We start from the raw sequence: 17,591 nt of genomic DNA, 5'->3' as shown, positions 1-17,591 counted from the left end.
ATTACAAGATTTTTTTTTTCTGTCACTTTATTTTAATTACATACAAAATATGCTGTTAGCAATAGTTACTATGTAATGTTTTAATGATTGCAAATCTTCTGCATTTAAGGTACTGTTCCTTTGGGTTCCCGAGGTTGCAAAAATGGTGTCAGGTTGGGACTGTTTTTGCATCTGGCTGGTCTGTTGCCTTACTCGAAATGTTTCTGCTGTCACTGAGTTTGTCACTGCCATTGTTGTTTACATTTTCATTAGTAGGACCTTCTACACAGTCATAGAGCCATTACTTACAGCCAAAATAACCGAGGTGTAAACCCTATGTAAGTGAATAATAAGGTAGCTAGAAAATTGGCTGGATACCAGGTTCACAGGATATGATCAGCAGTTCAAGGTCCAAGAGGAGGCTGATGTCCCTCTAGGTTGAATACTGGGGTCGCTTCTATTTAAAGTCCTTTTTATTACTTGGATTTTGGGACAGAGTGCATTCTCAGCAGATTTGCAAATGATACTGAATTGAGCAAGAGTAGTTTGTTCAGCCTTAAGAAGAGAACGTTAAGGAAGGATTGTATTGTTGTCTTCAGCTACCTTTTGGGAGGTTATAGAGAACATAACAAGATCTCTTCTGAGAATTGTGCAGGGGTAGGACAAAACAAACATAAGCAAGTTGGAACTTGGGAAATTTTGATTACGTAAAAGAAAAAAAACCCAAAACTTACTTTGAAAGGGTGCTCAGGCACTGAAAGAGGTTGCCCAGAGAATTTGTAGACTTTTAGTCATTAGGGATATTCAGAATTTGACAAGACAAATTTCTGTGCAGCCTGATCTAGCTGTACCTCCTCTGAATTAGAGGTTGGATTATGTGACCTCCAGAGGTCCTGTTCAACATAAATTATTTTATGATTTCATAATATCTGTTGTCATCTGAATTTGCATGCTTAGCTTAAGGTTGGCCACTTTTCCTAAAATAGAACTGAAACATTTTTTCCTGTATCTTCTGTTTGCCATCCTTGGCAAGATTCACTTGATGTAGCTGGAACTGCTACAGAGCACATTGCTAGTTGGTGTTTCACAGAGTCAGTGAAAATTGCTAGCCAAAGGGTGTCCAAAATAATAGGTGATTAGGTTTTGCTCAAGGAGTTCTCAGTTTAGCAAAACCAGAGAAGACAGACTGAATGCAGAAATTTTCTGTACCCAGTTTGATATCCTGCATCACTGTCAGGATCTGATATGGTGTGGGTTTGATACTTATTTGAAGAAGATGCATTATTGGTACAGTTTTAGACTTTAGTGTTAAGCAAAAAATCCTATTGCAGAACAGGGCCACCAGGTGGGGTGGAGAAGTCAAGTGGAACTGCAATTTGTCTGAGATATCCTGTGCCTTAGTGCACTGATACAGAAAGAATTGCTGTTTCACAGCTTTTGCCTGGGCCCCTGAATTCTATGGTTAGTCTTGCTGTAAACTAATTATCATTAAATGATTATTAAATTATTCTCTTCTGTCACTGTAATATACAAATCTGAAATGTTTCTTTTTCAATCTTTTAATTTATAGGCGAAATGTTCATGGTGTATCTAAAGAAAAGATCAAAAGGATGTTGGAACAGTTTGAACGTTGCCTTACTGTTAGTTCAATATTGGATTCTTCAGTCCCAGACAAATCAGAAGCTGCTGGCTGGAGCGAAGATTCTTGTCAGGAGGAAAGCCATAGGTTAGATTCTTTTGCTAGCTTTGTAGTCTCAAATAAAAGGCTAAATATTCAAACTTCATAACCATGGAACCTGGATAATGCTGTTGAACAGTTAATGCATTAAAAAAATTAGTTAAATAATAAAAAGAAATACACTACATAGTTTTCCTAATTTTTAAGAATTTCAGTATTTCCAGACATGAGCAGTCATGGGATCTAGTCAACTTTCCGTTGATTTTTGAAAACTTCCCGGTATGGCTGTGTGTTATTCTTCAATAAGCCAATGTTGATTGACTTTCTTTTATCTTAGAAATGTGCTGTTGGATGTATGTGGTAGATAGAAAACATTTAAAATCTGTAAAATGCTTCTCAGAATAATGTAGTCCTAAATACAAGCAAATTACTCTTTCTGAGCCTGTGTGTTGGTATTAGATGTTGTCTTTGTGGTAGGAGGTGGATTCTTCATGCAGTAGTAACAAATTATCTACTTGTTCTTGAGTATATTTAATTTAGACTTGTCTGGTTTTATGTTGGTTGTATACATGACTGTTTTGTAGTGGCTAATCTGAATAATGCTGTATATGCATTATAACAAGGCATAGGAAATAAGATTTTATTGTACTTATTATTTCATTTGGTTTGTATGTGCTTAATGTATTTGAAATGAAGTGGTCACTGGTAATTAATGGAATGCAGTTGATTGTTAAAAAATGGTGTGACAAGAAATGGCACATCCTCTCCTAGTTGACTTCCAGACTTTCTTTAGCACTGAGCCATCAGGAGAGAGCAACAGTCATTAAATAAAAGCATATTTATCAGGTTTGCTGATCGGAAGGAGGCAATGTCTGGCAGCAGAGTGCTTCAGTACATAACTGAATGCTGGGAATGGGGTAAAATAGACTCCTGAGAAAGTATTCTCAGCCCCATGCCGAAGTAAAAAAGGGATACTTGCCAAGAAAAGTTTTGCTTTGTTTAGCTCCTTCTCTTTTATAAAGGAGTGTTGAGGTTAGGGCTAAGTCATCTTAAATTTGTTTCACTCTCACTAGAGTTCTCCACTAGAGTTCTCCAGCTGGATGATTAATGTCCTAAAAGGTGGTCTCTGGTCTGTAATCTGAAAATACTAAATAGCCAAGCCAAAATTAAAAATGTAGACAGGTGCTTAAAAAGGTTTGAAATGGTTTATCTTTTATTCCAATTTGTCTTTCAGAAAGAGAGAGGCATATTCAGATGTAAAGGAAGAAAAACCTTTTGCTTCTGATGTGGAGCCTCTTGAATTAGCTGAAGATAAAACTTTTCCCAGTACTTCTCTAACATTAGAAAGTAACTGTAATCCTGAACATTTTCAGGAAGAGGAAAAAGAAATAGAAAATAACTTGGGAGAACACAATTCTGAGAACAGCACTGTTCAAGGTGACTTGGATGTTTATTTATCAGACTGTGTAGAAAAAGAACTGCCCCTGGAGAAGAAAGAAGAAAAGGGAGAAAAAATAGAAAAAAATACTAAAGCAGAAATGGATGGGGTTGATGTGACCACAGCTGAAGAGACTGTGTGTTTGCATACAGGAGAAGCTGAGCAGCACAGCGATAATAACATTCTCAAAGTTCAAACTGAAGTTGAACAATCTGGTGAAATATGTACAGAACCAAAATCAACACAAAGTAGTAATGTAGTGGAACCAAGCAGTTCAGCTTTTGATTCGTCAGGAAAACCAGAACTACTAAACTTTCTGGGTGACTGGCCTGTAGAGCAAACAATGGGACAGAGAGTCAAAAGAGCTAGAAGACTCGAAAAATCTTCTGTGAAGAGCAATACAGAAGGTATAACTCCCAGTCAGCAGCATCCTGAGTTAGGTAAAGAGCAAGTAGGCCTGCCTGGAACCTGTTCCGTTGAGAAAGGATATAAGGAAGAAAATCTAGCCTTTAGCTGTTCCTCTGTTAGTTCAGATAAAGTCACACCAGAATTACAAATGATAGGACATTGGCCTGTCTCAGGCTCATTAGAACAGAGACAACAGAGGTCAAGGAGAATGAGAAAGACAAATCTAAATCAGTCCGATGAAGGCAGAAATACTGAAGGTGATATTAGTAGAAATGCTCTTGAGACAGTAGATGTGCTTCGTGGGACACCTGTGGACACTGCAGAGCAAATGGATACAAAAAGTTTGCACGTGCACCAACCTGAAACAGTAGCTAGTGAAACAGTAGGTGAGAAGAAAACCCAGCAAAATAAGAGAATGAGGAAACATCACAAATTAGCCCTCACTTTTACAAACAACAATGTGCCCCATCCCAAAGAAGAGGAACATTTGCCTGTGCTTAACACAGCAGAAGAGAAATGTGACGCGTGCTCATGTAGACAAAAAAGTAGCCATTCACAGACTGAATCACAGGACTTTGCTCTCTTGTGGAGATTAGAAAAGAAAATGCTTTTTCCTGAGACTACCAAAGTATTGCATGGCAGACTAGATGGCTTCAAACCCAAAGATGTAGACAGTGCCTCAGATTCTCAGGTGAAAATACCCTATCGAGTTATGTATGATAAAAGTACATTTGTGGAAGAAAGCGAACTTACAAATATTGATGAGTCTGAAAAGCTAAATATGCTATGTAAGCTCTTTGAGTCTGTTTCATCTGAAGCTCTGAAAGATCTGTATGAAAGATGTAACAAAGACATCGATTGGGCCACAGGTCTGCTGTTAGACTCTGATGAAAAGTTGTGCCAAGATGTTGACGCTGAATGCTTTCAAGTAAGAGAAGCTGAGCCAGTTGTTGTAGACCTTGATTTCAAGGCAAGTACAAACTATGGTGAGAATCTCAAAGACTGTGAACAAACACCGCAAATAATTGGGGCTGGTGATATCTCTGAGCCTTCAGAAGACAAGAACTCATCACTCGCCATTGCAGAAAGTAGGGCTACGAAGGTAATCGCGACAGATGCTGATGTGTCTGACTTACTGACTGCTACCTCATTGAACGACTCAGCAGAACTGAAAAATTCTGGAGATGTAGCCCCTAGAACTGACACAGGCAGCTCAGCAACAGGTATCGTAGAGCCATCCATTTCAGGAAAGCAGAAGGTAGAGTCTGAGAGTCCTGTTGAAGAAACTATAAAGAAGCCATCAGTCTCACAACTTGATGCAGGTTTAAGTATACCCATGACTTTGCCTCATGGTCCTAACGCAACTTCTACCGATTTGAAATTTGAATTAAATAACGGAAGTGACAGTAACCCTTCAGAAAGCAATGCAGAAAGTTCCAAAGTGACTGCTTCGTTACTGGAAGTGGATCGTGTGCTTTTGGTGGGTCCTAGGAGTAATAAAGAACTGGAGACAGATAAAGAAACCCAGGGGAGTTCCAGGGAGATAGGTGGTGAAGAAGAAATTGAAACTAAAGCCAAGATACAAAGCCCTGTACCAGCATCACGTGCAGCCTTCAATATAGATTGCCTAGAACTAACATTACCTCCTGAACTGGCACTCCAATTGAAAGAAATATTTGGGCCTGTTGGCATTGATGCAGGTATGAACATGATTATATCCATACCTCTATGAAAAAACTCAGTTTGGATGAGAAAACCTTTCTTCCTTTGCCTGTGCTTTTCTCCCTTCATGCTTGATTTTTAGGGAACAGATTTGCACAATTCCTTGTGATACTGTTGTTTGCTTTTGTTAATGCAAAAAGGGAAGTGAATTAGGCATGGAAAAAATATAAATACAGTAGTACTACCTTCTGCCTTTGTCTTTTTGTATATGTGTGTACTTTAAAAGCATGAGCAAATATATTGGCTTATTTGCATTTTGAACAACAGGCCTTTGAGCCTATATTCAAACTACGAAGGGATATTAAGATGATGAGGAAGATGCAAATTATGACTGGTTAGGAAAAAAGAAGGAAAAAAGAAAGCTTTAGGCAGAAGTGAAATTGGGGAAGGAGAGATGAATGGTTTAGAGAGAAGATAAAGTACAGCTATACTTAAAAGATGAAAACAGACTAGTCTGCTGAGAGACTGTGATGAAGGAAGCCACAAACAGCTTCAACATGCATCTCAAAAGTTAAAACGCTGATAGCAGAAGGAAGAAAAGAAAGCACAAGTAATATATAGCTTGTTTGCTTTCTTTTTTTTCTTTTTTTCTTTCCTTTCTTTTTTTTCTTTTCTATTTTCTCCTGAAGATTACTTGATATGAAGCCCTGAATACCTGGTTTATTGGTGGGTTTGACTGTTGGCCTCTTTGCCTTCCATGCCTACCTCCTCCTCCAAAAAAAAGTTTGGTTTTGATAGCAGAAAGGTGTTTTATTGTGTTGGAAACGTGCCCTGCCTTTTTATTTGATACATACATACTTCTTGCCCTCTTATTTTTGAAAGGGCGAGAAACAATGTCAGAAAGATCTTTTAGGGAAAAGATGTATCATGATACCATGATAATTTCTGCCACTTCCTTTAGAGTTAGAGGGGATACTTGGGAGTGTGTGTGTTTGAAAGGAGGGATGTGACTGTTCTTGGGCAGTGGTGAGTATGTTGTGTTACATAAAAGCAGTTGCCCGTGGATTGCAATAAAATAGGGGGAATCACAGTTTCACAGGAACCGTGAATGACACTGTGGTTGCAAATTAACAGTGGCTTTGTAAAAGAAGGTTCTGCTAGAAAAATGGAAAAAAGGAGTTGTTTGGGTAGTCATATTTCAATAAGATATAATTAATGTTAACTTGTTTTTTCCTATTCTTTCTGAGTTTTTGAATACCAGGTAATGAATTCTGTGTGGAATGCATTTTTTTTTTTTTTAACTTGGCAGTTGCTGAAGTTTTTTTTCAGGAATGACAGTTTGTGCAGAATCTCCAGAATTCAAATTAAAAAGTCTGGGCTACTGTACTTTTAATTGCTTAGATAAGTTTTTATAGAATGCTTTAATGAATGTATTTTCTTTCTTCCATAAGGATCACTAACTGTTGAGGATTGTGTGGTTCATATTGATCTGAATTTGGCAAGAGTGATTCATGAAAAATGGAAAGAATCTATTCTGGTTAGTAGATTTCTTGCTTATGGTATGGTGTGCTTGCGCTCTGTCAGACCATTTGTCTCCTTATGTGTTCGTCTAAATGTGTAAGATATCTTTGTGAGAACAATGATGAAATACAGCAGTAGTTTGTAAAATATATGGAGTATATCAGCATGTCATAATTATCAGAGCTGTTGAAGGAGAGTTTAAGGGATGAAGAAATGGCATGTCATGAGTGCCTCGTCGCAAAACTAAGATTCTTAGGAAAGAAGGATCATAATGTACAATTTCACTACAAGATTGATCAAAAATTCCACTGGCCAAAAATCATTACTGGCTTTTTGACATGTAAGAAAAGGTTTTTTTTATGAATAGTTATGTATACAAAACCTCTCCATGTGCATGAATTGGGAAGAGTTCTCTAACCTCCATTCCTTTATAGCCTTATGAAACTCTGAATGCTTTTTGGCAAAATTTTGTTTATTTAATTAAGGTTATGAAATTGTAGCAGTGGGGCATGTTACTGTAGTTTGTGTTTTCAGAAAGATAATTCTATCTTTTAAACTTGACTTCATAATTATTTTTCTTAAATATGTTTCTTTTAAAATATCCAGTCCTTGAGAAATACTGTGAGACATTATTTTGAGGCTGGTTTACTTAGAGGATAACACTTGCAAAGTTTCACTGCGAAATTTATAGCTTACTTATAATATTTGTGGTTTTACTATTATTATTTAGAAGCGTCAGAGGAGAGATGAATCATATAAGTTGTCTGCAGGAGGTATGTTATGTATTTCTCTTAATTGTAAAAGTGCTTAATTCTCATTATAAAAATACTTAATTCTTTGAAACTTCAGTAAGGTTGCAGATACTCTGTCTATTGAAAAATGATGGATTCATTTATTAGGCTAAGCTTTTATTTATTGCTCTTGGTTCCGTTTACCATTTTCTTACAGAAGTGTGGGGGGAAAAAGAAGTTAAGTATAAGCAGAATCACTAGTCCCAGGTAGATGCAAGCAAAAAGCTTATAATTTTGTGTACTTCAGAGAATTTAGAGACACTCCATCTGGATCAGACAGCTGTTTGGTAGGACTTCTGTAGTCTCTGTGGCAAGAAAAGGTACGGCCAGAGAATTACTAGCAGAATAAGATTTCTTGCAGGTGAGGGAAGGAGGTCAGGAATACAACGTTCACACGTTGTTGTCCGTGTCAGAGGAATTGATTGTGGCAGGGGGATGTATGTCCTTGCTCAAAAAGTGTTAAAATCTCTAGCAATCTAGTTTTCATTCAGTTCCCAGAGGAAGTGTCCCTCTACAGCAGAACCCCGCTATTGCATGGGACCTGGGTGAAGACTTGGATTGCAACGTTAGTAACTGTTAGTGTGAAACCAGGTTGTTAAGCATCTGTCCTTAAGTTGTAAAGACTGGCAAACATGTAAACACATGAGTCAATAATTCTCTTATAAAAGCAAACAAACCTCCCCACTTAATGTATGTGCAAGGTAGTTTACAGCTGTAAAGATACGTCTTGGCACTTGAAAATTTGGTGAGGGAGTCTGATGGTTTTGCGTTTGTTTTACAAAATAGATAAAGATGATCAGACAGTCTTTGGAAAATAGAAGTGAGGAAGGTGAAAACAACGTGTTGTTTTTTGTTTTAGTATGAGTAATATTGTTTTAACAAAACCCAAACCATCTAGATTGAAAAATTTATCTTAATTATTTTGGCTTTGCTTGTATAAATAAGCTAATAATTGTTTTATTTGTCGCCTCATTGCTTTTGAAGGTCCTCCTGTGATTCAGCAGATAGCTACAGATGACTCAGAAATGCTGTTATCTCAGAATGCAGACAGTAAAATACAGAAGAACAGTATGAGCTGGGTTTCAGGCTCATCTAATGACACACAGACTAAAAAACCAGCAACATCAGATGTTTTTCCTTTTATGGATCACTGGAATGCTCAGATTCAGAAAGTTTCTCTCAGACAAATAATTTCTGAAGAAATAGCTATGCAGGAGAAACAGGACCTGGTATGGATAGCACCGGTTTTTTATGCAGTTTTAATTTGTTTCTCTTGATGAAGCCAGAGTATGTCTTACCTGGTGACTCATCTTTGTGCTGCTGATTACGGCCTGAATTCGTGATACAAATGCATGCCAATTAGTATTGTTGATTACTGTGATACAGGAGTTTGCTTGTGGTAGATGTTTCTGTTTTAAAAATACAAATCTCATTTTAAAATGTAATATTTTGTTTCACAAACAGATCATGATGCATTTCCCTATACAGGTTAGCATTTGTGTTTGGTTGAATTGTTTTTTGATTGCTTCACCTAAAAACAAAGATAAGTGTGACTTCCCCCACTTTTTATTGGGACAGTAATATCAAATGAAGTTCTTAATTAGCTCCATGTCTTGTTTGTTTAGAAGCGGATTGAATTGATTTTAATATTTCTTTGTAAGGAGAACCCACAACATTCCTAACAGATGAAACGTTAAAAGAAGTACGTGAGGTCAATCTCAAACAGGTTTCTGTACCCACTTGTCAGAAATAGTAATTTTAAAAAATTCCTTCTATTAATTCTGTATCTTCCACACAGTTCCCATACCCTGTCTGGTTGGAGTGTGCATAGTACTGCCCTCTACTGCCCAGCAGTTGTTCAGAACAGGCATTTTTATTTGTAATAGTCTGTAATAAGTAGCTGTCCTAAAAAAGAGGAGCTTTGTTTCTATGGGTGTAGAAAGTTGGATGGGTTAGCCTGTACTTTGAACGAATGGTTTGTGGATTCTTTCTTTGAACTGCATGCATGTGGCTTACTGATAATAACAACTGTGATGTCCACAGCTTTATTTCAGTTTGGATTCATGGAGCTTGGCTTTGTTTTGACCACTTTTTTTTTTTTTTTTTTTTTTTTTTTTTTTTTTTAAATCTGAGTATTGGAATGATCAGTCCAGTTTATTCTGGGCTATAATTATGTTTTCTTCTCAGCCTGAGTTTACAAATACGAATATTTATTACAGCTTCAGATACACCAAAACAAAATTTCTTACACTGTCTAACAATAAAATGTTGTTTCAACCCCAGGCCCTTAGTATAGAGTAGAGAGGCGGATTTTGCAGAGGCTTAGCATTGGACTAGATAGATTAGCAGAGAATGCATTCCAAAACTTAAATTCCTCCTAAAAATACTCCTTTTGCTTTGTCCAAGTTATGAGGGAGCTCTACCTGAGACACTGCAGAGTACTGCAGTGGTGTGTAATACAACTCACCTGTCCCTACTTTGTTCTCATCAAACCAGTGTGGCAGGCTGATATTGGCATGTTGTCATTGCTGTGGGTGCAGACCTACTGAGTAGATATTTTCTGAAATCTTAAATAACAGTATAGTTGGATTGGCTCCGCTGCTACTATATTTTGTTCTAATCAAGAACTGTAATATTTTTCCTTTGTCTTCTGGGTAGAATCGTGTTCCTCCTATGGCTAGAAAAGACTGTGCCGCTAAATTAAAGGAGAAGCAACTTTTTGAAATGTTTCCAACTATCAGTCAAACTTTCTTAATGGATGTCTTCAAGGACAACAAGTAAGAAATCTTTAAAGTTCTTTGTAAAAATGGTACTCGGTAACACTATTGCGTGCAGTTACCGTCTTAACATTTAAGAGTTAAGATGGTGCTAAAGAAGGGCTTTTTCCAAACTAGTATGCTCTTTGTAGATCTACATAAAAGCAAAACTAGCTGGTCTTAAAAGCAAAAAGGACATAACTCTTATGTGTAGACTTGTTTCTGGTTTTGGTGAGTAGACAGTTTCTCTCGTTGGGAGAAGAATGTCTCTGGCTGTTGACTTCTGACTGTCAGTGGAACTGTGTATTTGTTCTAGCGCTGAGGTTTAAATCGAGTGGGAGAAATTAGTGGGGGTGGTAATAGTGGGTTCACAGAAAATGGCGTCTGCCCAAGAGGAAAACTACCATCACCTTGTCACTGAAATCGGGAATAATCCTCATAACACCAATGTAGTGTTAAAAGGCAGGCATTCTTTATTCACGGCGCCGGATGCACAAGGGGTTGCTCCACCTAACGTGCATACTGCAGGTTACATCAACTAAAGTTTATATCACCTGGTTACATACATATGCATTGAATTTCCCGGAACTAATTATCATATTTACATATTCATTACACACGCATCCTTAAAAGCTGAGGGGTGTCTCTTGTGGTCCCTGGTGGTCTCTGGTGGTCATACCATGTGTCCTTTGGTTGATCCCTTCATGCGAGCATTGTTAATGTAATTTGTTTCTTTCTCCATAGCACCCACCCCTTCACCAAGGTTGCTAAAACACACCACAAACCTGTTACTTTGGTTACATTAAAACACACTCCTTAACCTATTACTAAAATGCAGAGGGTATGCAAGTAGTATCTTAGCAATAATGTTAGCGTTTTAACTGTCCCATCACATTGCTTTCAAAGACTAAGATATAGAATAAAAAAATATATAACAAAACCACTATCCTCTTGGTTACAACCTGATGTTAGCTGTGAGTACTTCCCCAGTTACTACAGCAGCTCTGATGGAATCAGCCATCTCTCCTCCTCTTCCTGCTTACCTCTCTTTTCTGCATTATATTTCTGGGGTATGTGGCTACCTTAAATCCAAGTTCCTGAGAACTGAACTTTTTTTCAAGAGAAACTTCTTTTTTCATCCTTGGCCAATTGAATGTCTGTCTCTGCATATGGGTTTGCATGCCTACTTGTCAGTTTTTCTGCTTGGCCAGGTTGTTATCAAAACCTTTCCTTGTGGGATGTTTAAAATACATCCTTCATCCATCTTTACAGCTCAAACATTTCACCATCTCTTGTTTTTCACATTTTAAATTCTCTTCATAGTGTTACCTTTCCCAAAATCTATCTTTACTTTTGATCAGTCTTCCTCTTGTCTGCCTACTGAACAGCAAGAAGAATAAAGAAAGAGGGCTTATTAGAAATCTGATGGCAAATTATGTCCTATTCTTATTTCATTAAATTTAATAACAAAGCCTGCCTGGAAATACAAGGATTTTCCTGCGTAATGGTTTCAGAAAACTGAGCTAGTTTTGAGCTAGTTTGTACTATCTAACCCTAACCAGAGAAGATTTAAGATGAAGTAACTTACCCAGCCCAAAAAGCAGTGTTTACTTCTAAATTAATGTCTGTTTGATTAAGGTAGGATGCAATTTAGTATTTCATTGTCCTTTTTAATATTCAAGTGCCCATCAATTACGTTTCAATCAACCAAGATGGTGTATGTGTTAATGCCGGTAATGCAGTACAGTGATTCTGCAAGCCCTTTTGTAATAAGGTGGAAAATTCCATTTCAGTGTTTTATTTCCATGGCCATCTATTTCTGTAACAATATCAAGGTTTGTAATACGCATTTTAATAAATGTAGCAGCTATTAATGTATTTGTTAAGTCACAGATTTTACTTATCCTTTACAGCTACTCTTTAGAACAAACTGAACAGTTTCTGAACTGTGTTCTGGAGGCAGATCCTGTAAAAACAGTTATAGCCCAAGAAAGTGTTCAGCAAAATGAAATTGTTTCTTCCTACAATGCTGCAAAGAACCGGGAGAAGAAGGTATTTTTTCTTTTTTTTTTTTTTTTTTAAATAGTAGTTACAAACATATCCAAAGTATGTTAATGAAAACACCCTACAATGCATACTTAGCTTCAACACTGCAAATTCCTACAGGCAAAAAAAAGCAAGGAAGAGGATGATCCTTTGAGTGAAGTATTTCAAGAATTCGAGTATCCACAATATGATGATTTAAGAGCAGAAGCTTTTTGTCACCAGCAAAAGAGACAGGAATGTTTGAAAAAGGCTGGGGAGGCCTATCGCATGGGTATGAAGCCTGTGGCAGAATTTTATGCACATCAGGTAAACATAAGTATTGTGGCTTTTGCCTGAATTTAGAGATGTACTTAAATACTGAATTAGAAGTGATAAGAAAAACATTGTGCCTACTAGAGTTGATAAATTTGCGCAATTACTGTTCTCTGTATAAGAGTTATATTGAGAATCACCTTACAAGTAAAATCCCTTTCACTAGTAATGATACCAATACAGGAAGCTAATGTAACCAAATTCAGTGTGAGACCTCATGAATGATGATATTTAGCGCTTAGTCACATGTGCTCTTTCTTTCACAGAACTCACTCGCATACACATACTTGTAAGCACCAAGATTTGTGTCCCTGTGGTCCAGCCAGGTTCACTCGCGTGTGACATGGACTGCAACAAACATCACTTTTTGAATCCTCCATGTGTCTGTTGGGTTCCTCTTAATTGGTGCTGCAGGCTTTTTAGACATGTTTTTCGTACTTTATAGGAGTCAGACATATTAAGATGTGATCTTTTGCCTCAGAATCTTGCTTGCTCTATTCTCCATAAATCTTGGGCCAGATTGCTGTCTACTGTCTTTGCTTTCTCATTCTGACTGTCTGTATGGCTACAGTCTGTCTTGGGTTGGGATAAATGCGGTGTGGTATGCCATGCTTTTTGTCATCCATCTGGTTTTGGAGTGTAGATCTGCTGCTGATCAGTCTTATGTGCTCTGGCCTTGGAGCACAGGCTCTCTGGTCTTTGATTCAAGCACATTTCTTGGTATTTGCCAGTTTGATTACTGTTGATCATAGCTGTTGATGATATTCTTGATTATAAGTTTCAACTGTTCATGTAACCATTCCTGTACGTTGGTTTCCCGGTGCCTTGACACAAGACCCTTCCATTCACACTTAATTCAAACCACTCTTAATAATTCTGTTAGAAATATCTTTAAAGGCTGCAGCTTTTCCCTGATCTAATTAGCATATAAAATTCAGTAAGAATTCACATTATAGAAGCATTTAATTCTAAATTATGAATTGCATTATGACAGAATAAAAATGTAATAATGAATCACTTGAATTTGCTTATTATCTTAAAAAGGCTTTCATGCATTTGGTATAATGTATCACTCTAATATTTAGATTGGTACTATGCATGTAGGAAATACTGACTTTTGGTCTTTATGATGAACTCTTTAAGTTCTTTGTTTATATATTCTTGAAGTTTGGAGAGATTCTAAACAAAGGTCCGCATGATTTTAAGTAGAAATATAATTTCAAGTCCCGTCTTACTTCTGTTCTTAGCCATAACGACAAGTACAATCTGGAAATTTATTATGTATTTCTTTTGTTAACAAAAAGACAAACTAAGCAGCGTTTATTCATGAAAAATACTTCATGCTTGGTGGCCTTAGCATGTCTTGGGAATCCTCTGCAAGTGAGAGTTATGGGTCTGGTGTCTCTGGTCTGACACTAACATGCTTCAGATAATCCATTTTAAGAAAGTGTAAGACAGACTGTCACTTCTGTTCTCTTGAGCCCTTGTCAGTCCAGTACCTGAAGTTAAGTCTTCCATGCCTTTTTAGACTGTGCCTACAGATCTTCAAAGACATAATTTGTTGCTTTAGTCTCTCAGATGACCACTAGTGGTCCCTTCCAACCCTAAACATTCTATGATTCTATACTGTCACTGAAGGGTTCACGGGAAGTAGTTGGTACTTGTTCACTGTGTAACGTGAATAACCCTGTACTGCTCCTTGCCCCTAATTCCAACAGGGACTGTATTAGCCTTGTCAGTCATAAAAGATCTGTCAAAAATATTAGGAGAGATAATAGACAACTATTTAAAAAAAAAAAAAAAAAAGTGTTTGCCCTTGGCTTGTCTGATTTTTAGGGATTGCGTTCAGAAGAATTAATGTCAACTGTAACACTCAGCAGGTTTTTCCTAGGCTCTTGGGCAGTTTCTCTGACACTGTTTCTTTAAATTTTTAGCAAAATTACTTTCAGAAAGTAAAGTTCTATTGTTAGAATAATAAATATGAAAATCAGCATGGAGTGTAACTTTTTAGCTTATGTAAAGACCTTATGGTTTTGTGGCTTTTGTTAATTTCTTCTTTGTGCCAGTTTTGAATAGTTTCTTAAGAACAGATGTAATGAAACCTCCTTGTGAGTAGGTCTCACTGAGCCTCTTCCAGAAGTTCTGTTGTGATTATAAATTTTACTGCTTCAAGCTGTGAGCTAAAAGCACCCTGCCAGTACTGTCATTTTGAACCCAACGACCAGTGTGGAGCTTAGATTATGTCTTGGTGTGTAATAGTTGCTGTGCTTATGAATAAAGGGTCGCCTTCACAAGCAGAAGATGAAAGAAGCCAACCATGCTGCTGCTGTGCAAATCTTTGAGAGAGTAAATACTTCCTTGCTGCCTATGAATGTGTTGGACCTGCATGGTCTCCATGTGGATGAAGCTGTAAATCAGTTATCCCGAGTGCTGCAGGAAAAAAGCAAAGGTAGGAATAACCCAATAATTCCTGCCCCCTAAAAGTTATTCTCCTCATTTCCTACGAAGAAATCACGATATATGGCAATATCAGGGGGAATGAATGCAACTTAATAACATGTAAAAACAACTGGCTTTGTGTTGTTTTATTTTCAAAATTCCCCATAGAATGGTTTTTCTTTGATATGGCAGTGATTCTTTCTGCTCTCTGTCTTGTTCCCCCCCACCCCATGCTTCTTTGTAAATCTTCCTTGTCCTTCTGGTTTATCATTTATTTTTTACTGAAGACTTGATCTGTCCTTCCTGGCATTTATAACAGAGGTGGTAATGCAAATATTTGTGTCATCTTTGCATTGCTTTGTCAGAACTATGTTGCTTTTTTAATCTTTGAAGAAAAATCATTATGTTGGAATTCTATCCGCAATGACTATATTGTCTTCAACTTTTACATGGAAGTGTGTGATTTGAGCTATCTTTCAGTAACTTCCACATCGATTTGTCAGCAGGATCTCTTGAGATCAGAATACTGCTGCTTCCATAAATGTAATTTTGGGCAGTTTTGCTTGAAGGCTTGTTCTTTCTCCCAGTGGAGTTTTCAAGTACTTCATGAGTGTTCTTGCTGTAAAAAGATACATTTTCTGCATTATTAGTTTACCCTATAAATTTAAGCACACTGGGAATGCTTCTATAAGAAATATTTCTTATGCAAGGTACTACTGCACAAACCTGATTTTTTTTGAAACATCTTCTCCACACAGAGAAACAAAAAGTGTTCGGGGGGGCTTAGGTAACCCTTTTCTTTCAATATACATGAGAGGTAATTAAATTGCATTATCTTTTGCTATTCCTAAGATGATATTTATATACTTCAAGCTGTAACCTAATGCTTTTTAGAGCTAAATTTCCTGATCTGCACTTAAATCGAGAGTCCTGTAATGATGGTAGGGGCTCTCTGTTCAGTCCATTCACCTAAATCTAAAAAAAAGTTCATTTCAGTGTGCATACGTGGGAAGGGGATCAATACCAGGCACTTGGTGCTGGCAGAATTAACACTAAACTAATCTATAACCCAAATAAAGTTAAGTGCAAGAGAGAGAGGGTAGTTGAGGAAAGATGTCATGTGAACTGATAATCTTGAACAGGCAAATCTTGGTTTACTGTGAGAATCCAGTTCAATTTGTATTTTTTCCTCTTTTTCAAACTCTTTATCAGTTTAGGTTGCGGTGGGAGAAGAGCGATTGCTTTTGTTACTGGGGCTAGATGCCTTAATAAAGCTTGTGTGATGTGTTGATCTGTTGATTCACGTGCTCCAACATAGCAGAAGTTAGTCCACATAAGTGTGACTTCAATGTCAAAAGCAGTGTGGGTTTATCTTTTCCTTCTTCTTCCTTTCTTTATCCAATATATATTATTTATTTATTCACATTAATTTAAATTAAAATGTGAAACAAGAGAGAGAAGTGTCACTTAAAAATTAAATTATACTGCCACTTTTAATTTTGCAATTTTAATTTACATCACAGGATGTAAATTCCAAGTGAAGATTAGATGATAGAAACAGTAAAGCTGCTATGAAATTAGAAGGATTTTGTGATGATCACAACATGCATATTACAAGCAATCTAGATTTAAAAAGCTTAGACTATATTTTTTTTCAGAGTATCTCTTTCAAAAGTGAGGGAAAATGGCTATGTTTATGTAAAAGATGCGTAGCTAGTATGGGAAAGCAAAGTTCTAAATCACGAGTGAGTTTTTTCAGAAGAATGGATGGAAAGGTTATGCTGAATGCCAAGTCTCTGTGCTGAGGGAAAATTTTAACCGTTACAATCCCTGCTGTTACAGAGTACCAGCAGACTGGTGGTAAACCATATCTCTGTGTTATCACGGGAAGAGGAAGCCATAGTCAGGGAGGAGTTGCTCGCATCAGACCAGCAGCTATCAGATACCTCACAAGCCACAACTTCAGGTGAGTTTAGATTTTTGTTACTGATACATTTTTATCTTAACCCACATTTAACTAACTGAAAATTGAAGTTAGTTTTAGAATACTGTTCAACTCCTAAACAGATTAAGGCAGGTCTGCTGTTTCAGATTAAAGTACGTCTGCTGTTCTGTAAACCCAGTGCGATTGTGTGACACAAAAGCACCTTATACAGGGCACCTATTAAATGCTAGGTCCTTTGAGATAGATAAAAACACCATGCATTAAACTTATCTAACACAGTTTAATTACGTATTTCCGCGCAAGGTTGCTAGCTTTACTGTGAAAAGTTGTTAATCCTGTTTTTTTCTTGGTCTCTAATACCCACTTTAGCGCTCAGCTGCTATGTGGGACAGCAATTTAGCAAGTCTGGGCTGGCATCAGTGTGTTTGCTGCTTTTTCTTTACAGGGGTGTATGAAGGTGACTGCGAAGGTGGGACTGAGAAATAGCAAAGACTTCCCTTCCCATTTCCTTCTTACTTTTTACAGAAGACAAGGGAGAAAATCTGTTTTGAAAGAAGAGGGAATGAAAGGGGAGCGGGAAAAGAGGAGCAGAATGAATATAACCAAGATTATTGGG

At 37.2% G+C, this 17,591-nt stretch overlaps 1 protein-coding gene across 5 annotated transcripts in view; it reads left to right on the top strand.

Annotated features, from left to right (window-relative positions):
* Window positions 1-17,591, top strand: part of N4BP2 (NEDD4 binding protein 2) — a 36,235-nt gene that overhangs the window by 13,750 nt on the left and 4,894 nt on the right. For 2 of the 5 annotated variants that reach the window (XM_035896726.1, XM_009641261.2), the window contains exons 8-17: window positions 1,550-1,705; window positions 2,892-5,203; window positions 6,617-6,702; window positions 7,417-7,459; window positions 8,462-8,706; window positions 10,136-10,254; window positions 12,147-12,285; window positions 12,400-12,585; window positions 14,872-15,040; window positions 16,873-16,996. In XM_035896726.1, coding sequence (XP_035752619.1) covers window positions 1,550-1,705; window positions 2,892-5,203; window positions 6,617-6,702; window positions 7,417-7,459; window positions 8,462-8,706; window positions 10,136-10,254; window positions 12,147-12,285; window positions 12,400-12,585; window positions 14,872-15,040; window positions 16,873-16,996 — 3,579 coding nt within the window. The other 3 variants (XM_035896728.1, XM_035896727.1, XM_035896729.1) reach the window with 3 other exon arrangements.

This window comes from Egretta garzetta, unplaced genomic scaffold (genome assembly GCF_000687185.1).
Source record: "Egretta garzetta isolate BGI_Z169 unplaced genomic scaffold, ASM68718v1 scaffold256, whole genome shotgun sequence".
In the NCBI taxonomy this organism is placed as follows: domain Eukaryota; kingdom Metazoa; phylum Chordata; class Aves; order Pelecaniformes; family Ardeidae; genus Egretta; species Egretta garzetta.
Note: the sequence above shows the minus strand (reverse complement) of the source record. Positions and strands in the feature narration are given on the sequence as shown.